This window comes from Lytechinus variegatus, chromosome 19 (genome assembly GCF_018143015.1).
Source record: "Lytechinus variegatus isolate NC3 chromosome 19, Lvar_3.0, whole genome shotgun sequence".
NCBI lineage: Eukaryota > Metazoa > Echinodermata > Echinoidea > Temnopleuroida > Toxopneustidae > Lytechinus > Lytechinus variegatus.
In genome coordinates, this window is record NC_054758.1 from 68,220 (window position 1) to 84,670 (window position 16,451).

General features: G+C 36.6%; 1 protein-coding gene and 1 pseudogene across 1 annotated transcript; both read right to left on the reverse strand.

Moving 5' to 3' along the window:
* The window catches only part of LOC121406190, a 53,689-nt pseudogene extending 41,205 nt beyond the window's left edge, over window positions 1-12,484 (reverse strand).
* On the reverse strand, window positions 8,157-11,302 carry LOC121405853. The gene is made up of 3 exons (XM_041596828.1): window positions 11,257-11,302; window positions 9,407-9,482; window positions 8,157-8,552 (listed from the first exon to the last, which is right to left on the reverse strand). The coding sequence occupies exons 2-3, from the start codon at window positions 9,421-9,423 to the stop codon at window positions 8,195-8,197; spliced, it is 375 nt and encodes a 124-aa protein (XP_041452762.1). The 5' UTR covers window positions 9,424-9,482; window positions 11,257-11,302; the 3' UTR covers window positions 8,157-8,194.
* Window positions 12,485-16,451: the final 3,967 nt, after the last annotated feature.

A 16,451-nucleotide genomic window follows, 5' to 3' on the forward strand; every position in this document is an offset into this window, starting at 1 on the left:
CTAACTCGCACAAGATGTTCAGTGATAGATGGTTACTCTTATGTCCACTTTTTATGAACTAGACCAATAAACTAACAGAGATATGATGGTTATTCAACAGATACACCCAATTCGGCCAAAGTTCATTGACCTTTGACCTTGGTCATGTGACCTGAAACGCGCACAGGATGTTCAGTGATACTTGATTACTCTAATGTCCAAGTATAACGAACTAGACCAATAAACTTTCAAAGTTATGATGGTAATTCAACAGATACCCCCGATTCGGCCAAGTTCATTGACCCTAAAAATGACCTTTGACCTTAATCATGAGACCTGAAACTTGCACAAAATTTTCAGTGATGCTTGATTACTATTATGTCTAAGTTTCATGAATCAGATCCATAAACTTTCAAAGTTATGATGGGAATTCAACAGATATCCCCAATTCGGCCAAAGTTCATTGACCCTAAATGACCTTTGACCTTGGTCATGTGACGTGAAGCTCATGCAGGATGTTCAGTGATACTTGATTAACCTTATGTCCAAGTTTCATGAACTAGGTCCATATATTTTCTAAGTTATGATGACGTTTCAAAAACTTAACCTCAGGTTAAGATTTCGATGTTGAATCCTCCAACATGGTCTAAGTTCATTGACCCTAAATGACCTTTGACCTTGGTCATGTGACATGAAACTCTAATAGGATGTTTAGTAATACTTGATTAACCTTATGGCCGAGTTTTATTAACTAGGTCCATATACTTTCTAAGTTATGACGTCATTTCAAAAACTTAACCTCAGGTTAAGATTTGATGTTGACGCCGCCGCCGCCGCCGCCGTCGCCGTCGGAAAAGCGGCGCCTATAGTCTCACTTTGCTTCGCAGGTGAGACAAAAATATAACTATACAGTGCATCCCCCAAAATGTCCCTCTGATAAAGGGCTGAATTAATTTTGAAATGTGGTAGTATTCTCAATGAAATGTAGAGGAGTAGAAAATTTATTTCATAAATCTAACTTTTATGAAAATTTCATTGGTCGCTTCAGCAATTTTTTCACACCCTGTAAACAGTGGTGCATTTCAGCCATTCCAAGTTTTCAAGACTGCTGTATTTCTGAATTAGCATGAAAACACTCATTTCAGCATCCAGGATCTGAGCAGGGATATTTCCATGATCTATCAGGACTCATTATTTCATTGACCATAAATGACATTTGAACGGTGACTTAAGACTTGTCAACTACACCCATGTCCTAATTTCATTCACTCTATCCATAAACTTTCAAAGTTATGATGGCAATTCAACAATTACCCCAACACGGCCAAAGTTCTTTGACCTTAAATGACCATTGACCATGGTCATGTGACCTGAAACCCGCACAGGATATTCAGTGGTACTTGATTAACCTAATGTCCAAGTTTCATGAACTAGATCCATAAACTTTCAAAGTTCAACAAATACCCAACTTGACGAAAGTTCATTGTCCCTAAATGACCTTTGACCTTGGTCATATGACCTGAAACTAAAGCAAGATGTTTAATAATACTTGATTAACCTTATGCCCAAGTTTCATGAACTAGGTCTATATACTTTCTAAGTTATGATGTCATTTCAAAAACTTAACCGTAGGTTAAGATTTGATGTTGATGCCGCCGCCGCCGTCCGAAAAGCAGCGCCTTTAGTATCGTTCTACTATGCAGGCGAGACAAAAACCATCAAAAATGAAGTTTGTTCATAATTGATAGAAAATCAGTGCATCAACTTGATAGAAAATATGAATGATGGATAAGTACAATAAGCTGAACAATGAAGGGCAAACCATGAGTGTATCATACTTTGCATTCCTTGTGGAAATATTCTTCTTTTTTATTTCAAAAAGGTCCGGTGAATTAACTTTAATTAGCTCATTAAGTGAATAACAAGGCAAAGCGATTTTTTGTCTCGTCCACTTATGAAAATAACTAGAAATATCGTGATTTGTGAGGGCACGCAACAGAATTGTATCGAAACTTCATTGTGAAATGACTGGGATGGAATAAGACTTGTCATAAGAGCCTTGCACGTAAACTTTAATGTTGACCTCAAAATGAACTTTAGCCATACGATGTGACCTTCCAGCACAATAGCATGCAGGTCCGATAAGTCCATCTACCATCCATGTTTGGTTGATACGTGATTTATGGTTGAGGTGCAAGGTGTCATACGAGAGTCTTGCATGTAAAATGTAACGTTGACCTGAAAATGACCTTTGACCTTACCATGTGACCTCAGACTGCAGCATAACATGCAAGTCTCCTAAGTCCATCTACCATCCAAGTTGGTTGACAAGTGACTTACGGTTGTAGAGTTATGTGTCATAAGGTTCATGACGGACGGACCACAGAAGACGGACGGACAACATTTGGATCCCTAAGTCTCGACTTCACCTCTGGTTGATTCCCAGAAGGAAAAACCAGTTCCACTGGACCAGTTAGACCAGTATAATTTTAACTGGTAACTCTGGAAATTGGAACATCGGTTTACTGGTCTAACTGGTCCAGTTAAAAATTAAACTGGTCTTGAAGTACTGGAATTTTATACTGGTCTTGTTTCTAGTGGTTGTTACTGGTCTCCCTGGTCTTCTATCCGGTCGAACTGGTCCTCTAACTGGTCCTCGTACTGGTCGAACTGGTCCTCGTACTGGTCTTACTGGTCCAGTTTATTACATGCATTTGGTTTGTTATATACCATGGCCAGTGAAATGTGATGGAAAAGATGGTTAGTAAATTAATCTTTCTGCTGTTATTTTGAATGTGATGTATGAAATTACACATTTTCATTGTAAATTAGTTCACACACTTATTTTGAAGGTTTTTAAACAACACTGAGTGCTATTGCAAGGATATTCCATAATAAATCCTGATTTTTCTTTAAAAAAAGGAAATATGCAAATGAGGTAAACCACGTGATCAGCATCATCAGAATTACTGGTATTACTGGTCTTGACCAGTTTAATTTCAAACATTGAATTACTTTAGACCAGTTGACTATATCAGAGGAATACATCTTGCTTTGATCTTAATCATAATTAGAGGAAATAATTATTTTAATGATAATATTAATACTTGGTAATTATGATAATATTGATAATAATAATTACAATATCAATAACAGTAATAAGAATGATTACAACAATGATCATAATAATCATAATAACAATAATTGTGATAATTATATTAGCAATGATGATAACAATGATAAATGATAACGATAATAACTTTCTCTGAATTGCAAGATTCATTTTTCATAATTTGTTAAATGATCTGACTTGAAATAAAGTCATTATTTATTTGACCAGTAAACAGAATGCAATTGCTTGAACTGGTCTCCAGTTAATTTTTACTGGTCCAGTTAAAAATCAACTGGTCCAGTAAACATATACTGGAAACCAGTAAAAATATACTGGAAACCATTTATTGGACCAGTAACACCAGTTTAATGAAAAACAATTTAACTGGTATTACTAATTGCTTCAACTGGAATGCAATTGTTGGAACTGGTCTCCAGTTGATTTTTACTGGTCCAGTTAAAAATCAACTGGCCCATTAAAAATATACTGGAAACCAGTAAAATTATACTGGAAACCAGTAAAAAAAATTTACTGGTCTTACTGGTTTTTCCTTCTGGGTGGCGAGACAAAAGGGAATGACATCAAGAAAATGCAATGTAGTTAAAATTGAGCATGATAAAGACATGACTTGTCTCTATCATTGTCCACATCCCCTTATCAAACGTGAAATGAATTGTTATAGTAAGTACTGTAAAGTACTGTTGTTGCCCTTCCTAGCATGTGCGACGTTACGTTGATGAGTTTGGTTAGATCTTGGAGATTTTCTAGTCAGCGCTGGGAATTTCTTGATCAGAATCTGAATGATCAAAGGGGTTGATATGCTAGGCAGTGCACAACATAAGAATTGACAGCAGTGCTGCATGTGTGCAAAATTGGAATGGGCTGAAAAAAGGACCACCCTTACATAATGTTTACAAATTATCAATGCCTAATAATTCTATTTTTTTTGCATTCAGTCAAAGAATACTTCAACGAATATACAGTTTGAACAAAAAAACTTGACACATCAAATTTAAGGTAAAAATATGTCATGAACACATGGCTGTATGCAGACAACTTTTTTGCAAAAAAACTTGAAAGCGAAGGAGTGAAACGACCGAGCTTGTCATTGGGGCGTTTTTTGCATTTTGTCAAGTGAAATTGAGGGATTTTCTGCGTACTTTTAGTGAATTTTGTGACAAATTTCAGTAAAAAATTTGATTTTTCAAAAATTTATGGGGGGACTGCCCCCCTCCTGAAAACAGCCATGCATGAACGCATAATCATTATATACGGCTGGAAAGAGTATCTTCTCCCAAATAATTTGATACCATATTGTGGTATGTCTTCACACGAATTCTTTGTAAAGATGTAAATTTGATTTGCACCAAAGTAAGGCATGACTGCAATGAATGAATCGAGATTTAATGCCATAATCTACATGAGTTAGTAAACATGCTTGCAAATCCCTTGGCAATAAAGTTAAATTGAGAACTGATAATAAAAAGTGTTAAACAGTTGAACGATTATAATGTATATTATTGAAAACATGTTTTGAGTTTGAATATAATGCAACCCTTGTAGGATTTGACATCATTGACACCCGGATTCATTCATTGCAGTCATGCTTTACTTTGGCACAAATAAAAATTTACATCACTGCAAGCATTAACACATACCCCTAGATATGGTATACAATTATTTGGAAGAACATTCTCTTTCATGCCATTTTTTAATAATTAGTGTTCATGATTTATTTTTCCATAAATTTGGGATTCGAGGTGTAAGTTTTTATTGAACTCAACCGGTATAATAAATATGCATGCATAAGATGGACAATATTTCAGTCCAATTCAAGAATCCAATATCTTCATACATGTACATGTATGTACTTCTGATATTTTACTCAATAAATGAGAAACAAACTGAAATTGGGTGTTTGAATGGTTACAGGTTTTTTTTTTGTTTTTATGTTTAAGTCAATTTCAAGACTAATAAGATCTTTCTGATGACACTCCTGAAGGTGTGCTACTGTATTGAAAAAATAGAAAATGCATTAACTCAGGGAACTTTTCCGTTGTATCCAACTTACCGCCTTTGAATATATCCCAGTGGATGCATAACCAGCAATAGTGTGTGTGTCTGTAACATCAATGGACAGAGATAACAATGAATTCCTGAGCATGGCGTTGGTATCTTCATCTTGACTCTCAAAGGTTATATCAACCAGGAAATTCTTCCTCCTCATCTTCTTGGCTTTGGGTGTACTGTTGTAACAGACATTTTGTGGTATACTTGGCAATGTTTTTGTTCTGAGACACAGTGAAGTACAGGAGATACCTAAACTCTTTCTTCCTAGGGATCACTACTTCCTCAATCAGCCTCTTAAATTCATTGCGATCTGAATCATAGAGAGAAGCAAGATAGACTGCAGCCATGTACTCTTGGAATAGTTCGTGCGGAAAGAAGAATGTTGACTGCAGGTACGGACTGCTCTTATCATGAATGAATGAGAGCTTTTTCTCCTGTGACAACACCCCTACTTTACATGCTGTTTTCACAGAGTCTGAGAACTGTTCAAGATCTTCTTCATTGAAAACAAGGTTGTTTGACTGTAGTCCAGTAAAAGCAACCTTGGCAGTTGGTTCCAGGAGTTTCTCAGTTTCAGAGCGATATGTATTGAATAATGGGCTACTTAAATCTGGGATCTCTTTCTGGACATAACGCACCTTTAGGAATTCAAACACTTCACGGAATATTTCAGAGAATGTTTGAAAAGACTTCAACTCTTCTTTCTTGTTGTCATCAAGTTCTCTCCACATGTGACAGAGCATAGATATGTAGATAGGATATGGCGCCATATTCTCTGATATGATATCATTGTTTTCAAACAATTGGATGAATTCATCTGCTGTAGCCTCAGTGTCTTTGAAGTAATTGCGAATGTAAACCATTGCATTCTCCCTGCTAAAGCCTTCCACATGGATGAATGTGTATAGCCTTCTTAAACTATCATTCCATCTTATTTCATTGGCCTTCCATGGACGGCTTGTCACCATTACTGGGCAAGTACGAAGTTCATCTGAGCAAAGAATATCTTCAACTGTGATATCACCTCTCTCCAAAGAACTTACATTGGGTTCGGTTTTAGTGCTTTGGTGCATAGATACACTTGCTGGACTTGTTTCTGATCCAACTTTGAACTCTGACTGAGCACCTTCTGAACCTTGCTTGGTTTCAGAGTGCTGTACAACCTTGCCACTAAACTCATCTAATCCATCACAGGCAATGAATACCTTTTCTGGATTTGAACGGATGTACTCTGTGATCTGACAGGCTGTTGCTGGGTTGTCCTTTGAGAGATATGACTTAACTATCTGACCAATCGTGTATCGCTTGGCTTCACGCAGAGGGATAATGAGTACCCACACAAACTTTGACAGATCTGGACTATCGTTTATCCAGTCCCATGCAATCTTAGCCAAGAATGTGGTCTTTCCAGCCCCTGCCTCTCCTTGGATCATTATCCGTTTGGGAAAGATGCCGTTGACTTTGAGATTAAAGAGATCCTTATACTCAAGTTGACTCCTTTCCTTTCGTTTTTCTTTTTCCAAGAAAAGGTTTGTGTACATATCTTCGAATGGCACAATAGAATCAGGATCTAGTGGATCAGCTCTTATCATACAGAAATCAGTCCTGTACTTGAATTGGAGCTCATCTTTACATCTCTTAATCAGGTCAGGGGTAAGTGGTTTGGTCTCTGATACTGGAATTGTCACAGGTGTACCTAGGAAAAAAAGTGACATCTTTTAACTTTAAAGTCCCATGGAACAATTATAGACATATTTCTGCAAGCATAAGCTTTTTTGTCCTAAATGAATTTAATTCTTTTAAACTTATCAATAGAAAATTTATTGTTTCAAAGCATAAATTGAAGTGGAAATTCAGTGACGATCATAGCCCTTTTTTTAATTCAGTGCTGATATCGCGAAACAACACATTAACATGAACATGTAAACAATGCATGTAATTAAATTTCTTTTCACGATCATGAGGTTATTTTAGGAAACTTAAAGGCCCGAATTCACAAGGGTGGTTATGAAAACCAACGGTTGAGTCCATGGTTTATGTTGATTTCCTGTATGAATTATGCTTATTTTACAACGTATATCCAAAAATGTCAAACGCTTATGCAGATACACGCTATTGCCACAGTGCATCAAATTGACGCTTGCTGCCGTGGCTATCCACGCTATTTTATTATATGAGTCCATTGTTTTGAATTAGAGTCCACTCATCAACAGAGGACTCATGAATAAAATAGTGTATTTAACCACGGTAACAGGCATCAATTTGGCGCACTGTGACAAAAGTGTACATCAGCATGGGACATTTGTTTTACACGCGCCAGATACATGTATGCACAAAATTAACCATAATTTATACAGGAAATCTGTATAGACCATGGATTCAATCGCGGGTTTCAAAACCACCTTCGTGAATTTGGGCCATTAATTTGCTAAAAAAGTGCCTCCTAAAATGAGAAAAATTTTACACTTTTTGTTAACTTATATCATTTATTGGGCCAACAAGTCGTGTGACCTCGAAACTTAAACAGCTCATTATGATATAGTTGTGAGAGATCACCAGGGCCCCATCTTACAAAGAGTACAGATCGATCCGATCAATTGAAACTATGGACGACCAGCATCAACATATAAAATGCAAGTTTGTTCAAAAAAAATTTCTAGATATGAATGTATATCCATAAATTTATTGATTTCTTGACAATTTGGTGTGTTCTCCTTTGTTTCCGAAGGACATTTTACAAACTTTTTGTAAAAGAAATCATGACACTGATGGATTTCCATAGAGTTATGATTGATTGATCGGTCGTAACTCTTTGTAAGCCGGGGCCTGCGGGCCGTTTCATAAAGCTGTTCGCAAGTTAAGAGTGACTTTAAGTACGACTGGTGATCCTTTCTTACATGCTTAAACATCGCCAATGAATAAACCATTTACAACAAGAAAGGTTCCCCAGTATTATTGTCAATATTTGATTAATGAATGTGAACCCTGTCAAGCAGGTCAATGAAATAGTGCCACTAGTTGAAAAGGTACGCATTATTTTGTTTTAAGAATAACCAATTTGAATGATTTATTGAAGGCAGCCATCTTAACTTCCTTCTTACCCTTACCTGTTGACTTTGTTAATAGATTTCCAGTAATCAGTTTCTGAGACAGTGACACTAGACCACTCTTTTGTAAAGCCTCTGCAAGATGAGCCCTGATGTTTGTGTCTGGAAGCTGTTTATCCCTCCATCTTGTGAATACTGTCATCAAAGCATCAGTAGTATCTTGTGTGTCTTTCTTTATTTTATCAAGAGTCACAAACGAGATATTCAGGTTAACGCCAATCCTCTTGTAGTAAGTAGGTCCTATTTCCATTGACAACTTCAAAAGTTCTTCCTCACTGATGGTACTGTAAAATCCCATAAAAAATAGCATGAGAGCTTATATTATTGTAAAGCATTATTCTATACCTAGTATGAAAATGATTACCTACAGGTATTCTAAATAATGTCCAATTTATTTCACTTGGAGGTAAACTGTCAGGCAGCATTTGGAAAGACTCTTTAGTGGTAATACAATTTGAAAGGGAATTTTTTTTTCTTCCTCTGGGTGTTGATACCATGGGCAGGGGGACGAGTCCCCATCCCTTAATTTTCTAATTATTATTTATCAACTTTATGAAAGAAATCGTTTCATCCCCTCTTAAGTAACACAAAGTCTAACAAAATCCCTTCTAAAAATGTTTATAATAATCACATTTGTTTAACTACTGGCAATACATGTATGCATATAGCACCTGACCAAAGGTCAGAAAAACATTTTTCATGCATGACATGCATCGTTCATCACTATCTTCACAGTTTATCAAAACAAATGGGGAACCAACTGGGCCTACATGGCAGGATTAATAGACTAGAATATGTGGAAGAGAATTTTTGGTATGGTGCTGCATAAACTGTTAACCAAAGTAGCAGCACATCTGAAAACTAAAATTCTATAATACTTTATAGAGTGTGTCTTTGATTGTTTTAGTAAATGACCTTTTCCAGAGAAAACCACTGATTTTTTCTATCAAAAATACACAAAACCCTAATTTCTTTATTTTAATATTCAAGAGTATGATGTCCGATGATCAATATAGGTTTATATTTTCTTAATCCATTATTTTCTGGCAGACTAAAGACAGAGAGATCTTTAAAGATACAAACGATCTGGTCACATCCCCAATTTGTAAACAAAATAAGTATTGATTTGTTTACATACTGTGGTAATGCTGACATGTCTACTGCTCCTGTTGAAGTTGATGCTCTTGAAGTTGTTGCAGTTGTTTGTCTGACATCTTTTGCATTTAAAAGAAAGAAATACAAGACATAAAGATGGTAATATATCAAAAAGGGGCTGGGCCAGGATTTTACAATACACTTTCCAGATGAATATTGGAGAAGCAAAAAGCAAAAAAAAAAGAAAAAAGGTCCTCACTTTCAAAATGGAGGAGAGGCACACCTTGGGTAAAAAATGCATAATTATTTACATTAAATTTTTATTATGACATGCTATACATGACATCATTGGCTACCAGACCATGCCAGATGATGTGACTATGGAGAATACCCCTTTCTTACAAGAAAAAATTATATTATCAATTGTGGATGTTGAGTTACAAACCTTTAAACTGTCATACACAGAAAGGGAGAGAGTTATGAATGACATCAAGCCACAAAAAGAATGTTAAAGTTGATGTCAATCAATACTAAGATCACATAACACCTCCTTCAAGAGCCTCCTCCTCCTTCAAAGAGGAGAGTGGTGGAAGCCCGAGTGTGACAATGATGCAGTATGGTATAGAGAATGTGAGTTGATAGGCAAATATGACCATAAACCAAGAATTCAGGATGACATATTATCAACTTTGAAGAGGACAGTTGTTAAAGCTTGTGTATAGTTTTGGTAAATCCACCAAAATGCACCTATCACTATTCCAATTCATTGCTAGCTAATATGAATGGATATGCCCTATAACAGTTATGATGCGGAGGATATGAAATGAAAATGTGTTTTACAGGATAAATTTTGCGATTTTACATGAAAATTTAACTTGATCGGGTCACCCGATCAAATTAAAATATCTGTGTGTTTTTGTCTTTCAATTAAATCCTATTCCAAATCATGGAACGGGCTGAAACTTTCAAGATATGTTCTTTGTCTGTAACTTTTGGATATCTAATCACTAAATTTATAAGATAAGTGCTTGAATGCCCATTTTTAAAATTTAAAACAAGCATCGCCGAGAGAGGGCGCTATATATCCAAGATTTGAATATTTGAAATTTTCTCAGAGAAGTGCAGTTGGAAAAATATCTAACGGTCTCTACGCTTCATTTAGACTGTCATATTAGATTATATTCGATTATCAATCACATTATTGACCCTTTACCAAAGCTATACACAGGCTTTAAAGCTCTTGTTTGTTGGACGATGGTATTTTAGTTTTGTACATCATGCCAAAAATACTTTCATAGTTGAGATATTTTTGCACTTGTCGTGTCACTCACGTTTTGGTATGCAGGAGGGCACCATTTTCCATAGAGGTTTGATTGATTTTGACTATATGTGTTACATAGGTACACTATTTACGTACATGTATGGGTACTCACAGTACTCCTGGACAACTACTTGGGCATGAATCTAATCATAAGTGATAATGGTCAGAAACCCATGTCCAAAATTTGTCACTCACGCACCATTTTTTAATCATATCTACTTAACGAATTGTAGAATTCAAATCAAACTGGTAGTGGCCAATGCCAGTCCTACATTATATATAATATAACAGTCATGATTGATTCATATCCTTTACATTTAAAGATATGAGCCCTCAACCCTCTCTGATTGCCGTGTCACTCACGTTTGAAAATGACCAATTGTAATAGTATTGGAAATCCTTATGAATGTCCTTCATTCATAAAGGCATGTTATGCACATTTTACAAGCAAACCAATTACCATACTGATCCCTGATAATTAAAATATTTTAATTTTTAAAACTAAAGACATAAACAAATGTAATTAACCAATGTATATTTATGTTGTCTATTAGATATTATCACTATCTTACCTGTTGTTTTCTGGATTAGATTCCCAGCTAGAAGTTCTTTGGAAAATCCCCTAAGTCACTCTTTTCTAATCCTTCTGCAAGAAGAGCCCTGATATCTTCATCTGGACGTTGTTCATCTCTCCACCGTGTGAACATCGTCATCAATGCATCCTTGTAATTCGATGAATGTTGGACAATGATATGATCGAGTTCAGCAGATGAGATTCCCAAATGTATCCCTAAATCTAAATAGTACCTCGGTGAAATGAGCTGGGCCAATCTCAAAAATTCTTCTTCGGTGACAGAACTGAAAAAAAAATACCGTATGTTGCAAGAGACAAATGACAGACAAACCACGTGCAGACGCCATTTGTATCCCTTTATAGTTTTGCCTTCACCTCTAGTCGATGAGACAAAAAACAGCCCATTAAATCCACACCCATGTTTGTCATCAGAACAGTGCATTCATGTAAATATAGTCAACAATAAAAACAATTACTGGTGTTCAACTTCACTACACCATAATAATAATAACGGTATATTTACCCAGGGTAGCCACTTCAGTTCCGAAAACTGTTCTCCCAGCGGGCACTGCTATTATTATTACCGGCTAAGCTAGGCTACCTATTCAGGTGCACAAGGCCTTTTTAGGGATTAATTCCTACATGTATCCATTTACCTCACCTGGGTCGAGTGCTGAAGGAAATTATGACTGGGATTTGAACCCACGACCCTCTGTTTCAGAGTCTGGAGACTAATCCACTGGGCCATGATGCTCCACATGAGAGAAATAATTTTTTTTCTAAGACTATGATAATAAAACTGTACTTTCCTTTGCCAGAATATAGCATTTACAATGCTAGTCCCACATGTAGACCTTGATGTTCATAAGGTTCCATGACGTTGTCTCATATACAATTGTTCCAAGTTGGGGATTCATTAGGAGTTTTTTTTTTCTTTTCGATTTGAATCTTTTGGGGGTTTTGATTTGAAAGTAGGTCCAGAGTTCGGTCAGTCCCTGACCACTGTCGATCTGGTAAGTTAAATCTGGATCCATGCAGTTTGGAATTAATGGGTATTATTATGATATTACATTATAGTGTAAGAATATGCTGATATGCCTTTTTCTTACGCTCTAGCTCTCTGCGTTCTTTTTACCTCAACTCATCCTTACCTTCTATCTTTCTTTTCCATTTCCATTCTCATTCAATAGGTCTACCCACACAAATTCTGTAAGAAATAAGAGGAGAGTGTATTCAAATACTTGTGCTGATGTATATTACACAAGACCGAGCAGTACACCTACAGACACATTTTTGCTAACACGAATTACATGTACATACTAATTTAAAAATAATCAACACTACTGTAGATATTTCCTTAAATCATTAAGAATTCAGAAGAATTTTTTTATGAGTACTTTTAATTGATTCAAGGTAGATGCCTCATTTATTATTTTTTTCAGAGAATTCCAGAATTTGGGTCCTGTGAAAAATAGAGTTTTGCTTGAAATTACTAAGTGATAGTCATTTGACTGTCTGGTATTATATGAATGCAAGGTATTATTTCTCATAAATTTCTTTTGTAGGACATTAGGTACACTATTTCTATCTAGTTGATAAATGAATTGGAATAACTGTAAACGGTCGAAATCAATGACTAAGGATACGTTTCTGACGAAACAAAATCCATATATCTAAAGGGCACATTACATATTATACTTAGTACTTTTTTGGAAGTAGAAATACTTTGTTGAGTCTCGTTTGAGAGGCATTTCCCCATGCAAGAATCTGATAATTAGGATACGGTAAAATTAATGCACAATACAACATGGATAGCTCCTGTGCTGGAAACACCTTTTTAAGTTTCTTGATGACACCGATATTTCTTGCAATAGTTTTACAAACATTGTTCAGATGAAAAAGATTTAAAAACAATTTGAATGTTTTGATCTAGATTTATCATTAAAACTAATGAACTTTTACCTTAGAAATTCTTCATACATGTAGTAAGCCAGCAACTTATTCAACACACTATTGCCTAAATGTATGCTATTAGAAAATTAGAAGAAAAAATGTACATGCGATATGAAATGAATTGTTTGAATTGTTCAATGTTTGTTACAGTTTCACTGCACTGTTTGGAATAAATTTGTAACATTCCTCTAAACGTTGGATCTTTTGACTCTGTCTTATAACTTGGTGGCAGTTACAGTGAAACTCGATGGACATTGAATCCTGTCCAACAAGTACCGGTATGCTTAGATATCGTGTCGATGTATCAAGCTGAGCCATTCGATGTCAACCAGTGCATTCGGTCCCTTCAAGCCATCGGTTAAGGCGCATCGCGGGATATTCGGCAACTGAGTGACGGCTTCAAAGCCTTAGAAACACATCTGCAACGCAACCCAGAACTTTAAAGATGTCAAAGCACCAATGAACGAGAACTAGAACTATAGGCTTAGAATTATAGCAATTAATTTGAAGTAGACTAACAACGAACTGAAGCAACAGGTACAACCGGACTAATTTTATTTTATTACATCTACATGTAAGTCGATCGTATCATGATTCGTCTTCAGTAAGTCATACCATTTTATTTATTTCTTTTCATCAGTTTGCAAATGATTGATATAATTCATATATATCTCATTATATTTTCTAATCTCAAATTTCGGTCTTTGAGATATTTTGCCGAGAAATTATTATTTGATTGTATTCTTCTCAATTTTGAAGTTTGATGGAGTATCTGTTACTTGCTATTTAAATCCAGATTATTTTGCAGAAGCTAAATTTCAATCTTTGCTATATGATTCAACAATTTTCATTTCTATGTTGAGAATTCAGATGTAACTATATATTGACTATTTGGAATTTCTATGCCTTTGTTATTTTTCTCATGAAGAATATATGCAATAGGTTCCCTGTTGTAATTCAGCAAGTTGAATATTGAATTAATGCCTTCATCGGTAGCATGGATCCTCATGTAGACATAGATAGCATGTCTGTAGAGAATATGGGCCGTTCTGCTTGCATAAAGAAACTAACAGAAAAAACAATCATGCAAAACAAAGATGATGAGTTGCAGGGCAAATTTTATTCAGAACACCTTGACCTGCTAACAACCCTAAAGAACACTGATACGCTCTCTTCAGTCCCCATTAACGAAAATGAACTTCCTCTGCGGAAATCTGATATTTCTGCAAGTTTCGATTCTCTGCGTAAAGTTGCAGGTGAACTTGAAGAAATTCAAGGCGGTGTGAATGGGGACATACATGTAGCCAAGCATTTAGATGAGCTTTCCCCAATTATTGTAGACACAATTTCAAAAATTGTGGTTGCCGTCTCTGAATCACGACGGGAAACATTCATTGAGGCACCCTCTACTTCAAAGAAGTCTGCTGCGTGTAAGATGTCGAAAATGTCCCCGATTTCTTCAAAAAGTGCAGTTGTAGTAGCTGAAGCGGCAGCATTGCAAGAGAAACTTGCTGCTCACAAGCGCCAGAATGAATGCCAGATGGTGTTAGAACGCCTCGAGATGGAAGATGCTCGAAGGAAAGAAGCCTCACTCAAGATAGAACAGCTACGAAGAAAACTAGAAGAGGAACGCCTAGAAGGTGAACTAAAGGCACAGGAGGCAATTATAAGAGTGTATTTACGAAGTAGGAGATGATGGTGCGTCAACAGATACGATGAGATCGACAAAACAATTGTTTAGATCCCTAATCAAGATAACACAAGGGTTAAGTCGCAAAAAACATGACGCCTCTATCCATCCTCCTCTCACAAAGAGCAAGGCCTTAAATCCTGATTCACTCGTCTTCCAGCCATCTCATTCTTCAAGCGAAGCCCAACAGAATGAAAGTCTAGCAGAAGTTCTCACTCGAACGATGACACTTAGTCGGTTACCAATTCCTGAGCCTCCAGTATTTATGGGTGATCCTCTCCGATATCCTGACTGGCTATCAGCTTTCACAACTTTAATTGAATGTCGTGGAATTCCTCTGGTGAAAGGATACATTACCTCAGAAAGTACATTGGAGGATCAGCAAGAGAGGCTGTCAGCGGCTTCTTTTTGCTGAGGTCTGAGAAAGCATATGAACAAGTCAGAGAAATACTTGAGAAGCATTTCGGCAACCCCTTCACCATTTCAGAAGCCTTTCGATCCAACTTGACTCATGACCGAGGATCGGCAATAAGGATTCCAAAGGCCTTCAGAAACTTTCAGATTTCTTGCAACAATGTCTTCAAGCATCATCAGAAATCAAAGACTTGGAAATCTTGAATGACATTCGGGAGATGAGCAGAATTTGCATGAAACTTCCGGATTGGATTGTACACAGATGGAATCGCACGGTAGCGAAAGTCAAGAAAGACAATGGCAGGTATCCATCATTCAGAGAATTTGTCTCATTTCTATCAGAAGAAACTGATATTGCCAATGATCCGTATGTTACATATGACCCAGTAAAGGCAGGAAAAGACAAGAATCATAACGTTGCTTTCCAGATACAGGAAGAAAGCAAGAATCCTACATCTCGTCAACAAAGGACAACCTTCTCTGTAGCCAGCAAGACAAGCACTACCCAGAAGACATGTGTCCTCTGCAAACGGCAGAATCATGGGTTGAATGAGTGCTGGGACTTCAATCAGAAAACTTTGGAGCAAAGGAGAGATTTAGTGAAGAAAGAAGGTCTTTGCTTCGGATGTCTCTCCAAAGGTCATATGTCAAAGCAGTGTCAAAAGAGGGCTGAGTGCAAGAAGTGCAACAAGCGCCACCCAACAAGTCTACACAATGAGACACTAAATCAGCTGTCTACGGAAAGAAAACATGATCAAAGTGAGGCACAGTCTACTCAGACCAAAGAAGTTACCAAGGAAAAAGAAGCTTCTTGCAACAGAGTCAGGTCAGATGTAGATGTTTCTCTCACATCGATGGTGCTGCCTGTTTACCTATCTAGTTTGGATGACCCTCAGAACGAGATACTAGTATATGCCTTACTAGATACGATGTCGGATACAACATTTATCACAGATAGTATTGGAAATGACCTTCAGGTGTCCTCTGAAACTGCGATGTTAAGTTTGACTACAATGACAGATTCCAAGACAATTCCATGTAGGAAATTCAAGAATCTTGTCGTTCGAGGTTTTAAGTCAGCAGTAAAGATACCTCTTCCTGCTGCATACTCCAGGGACTCCATCCCTCTTGATGAA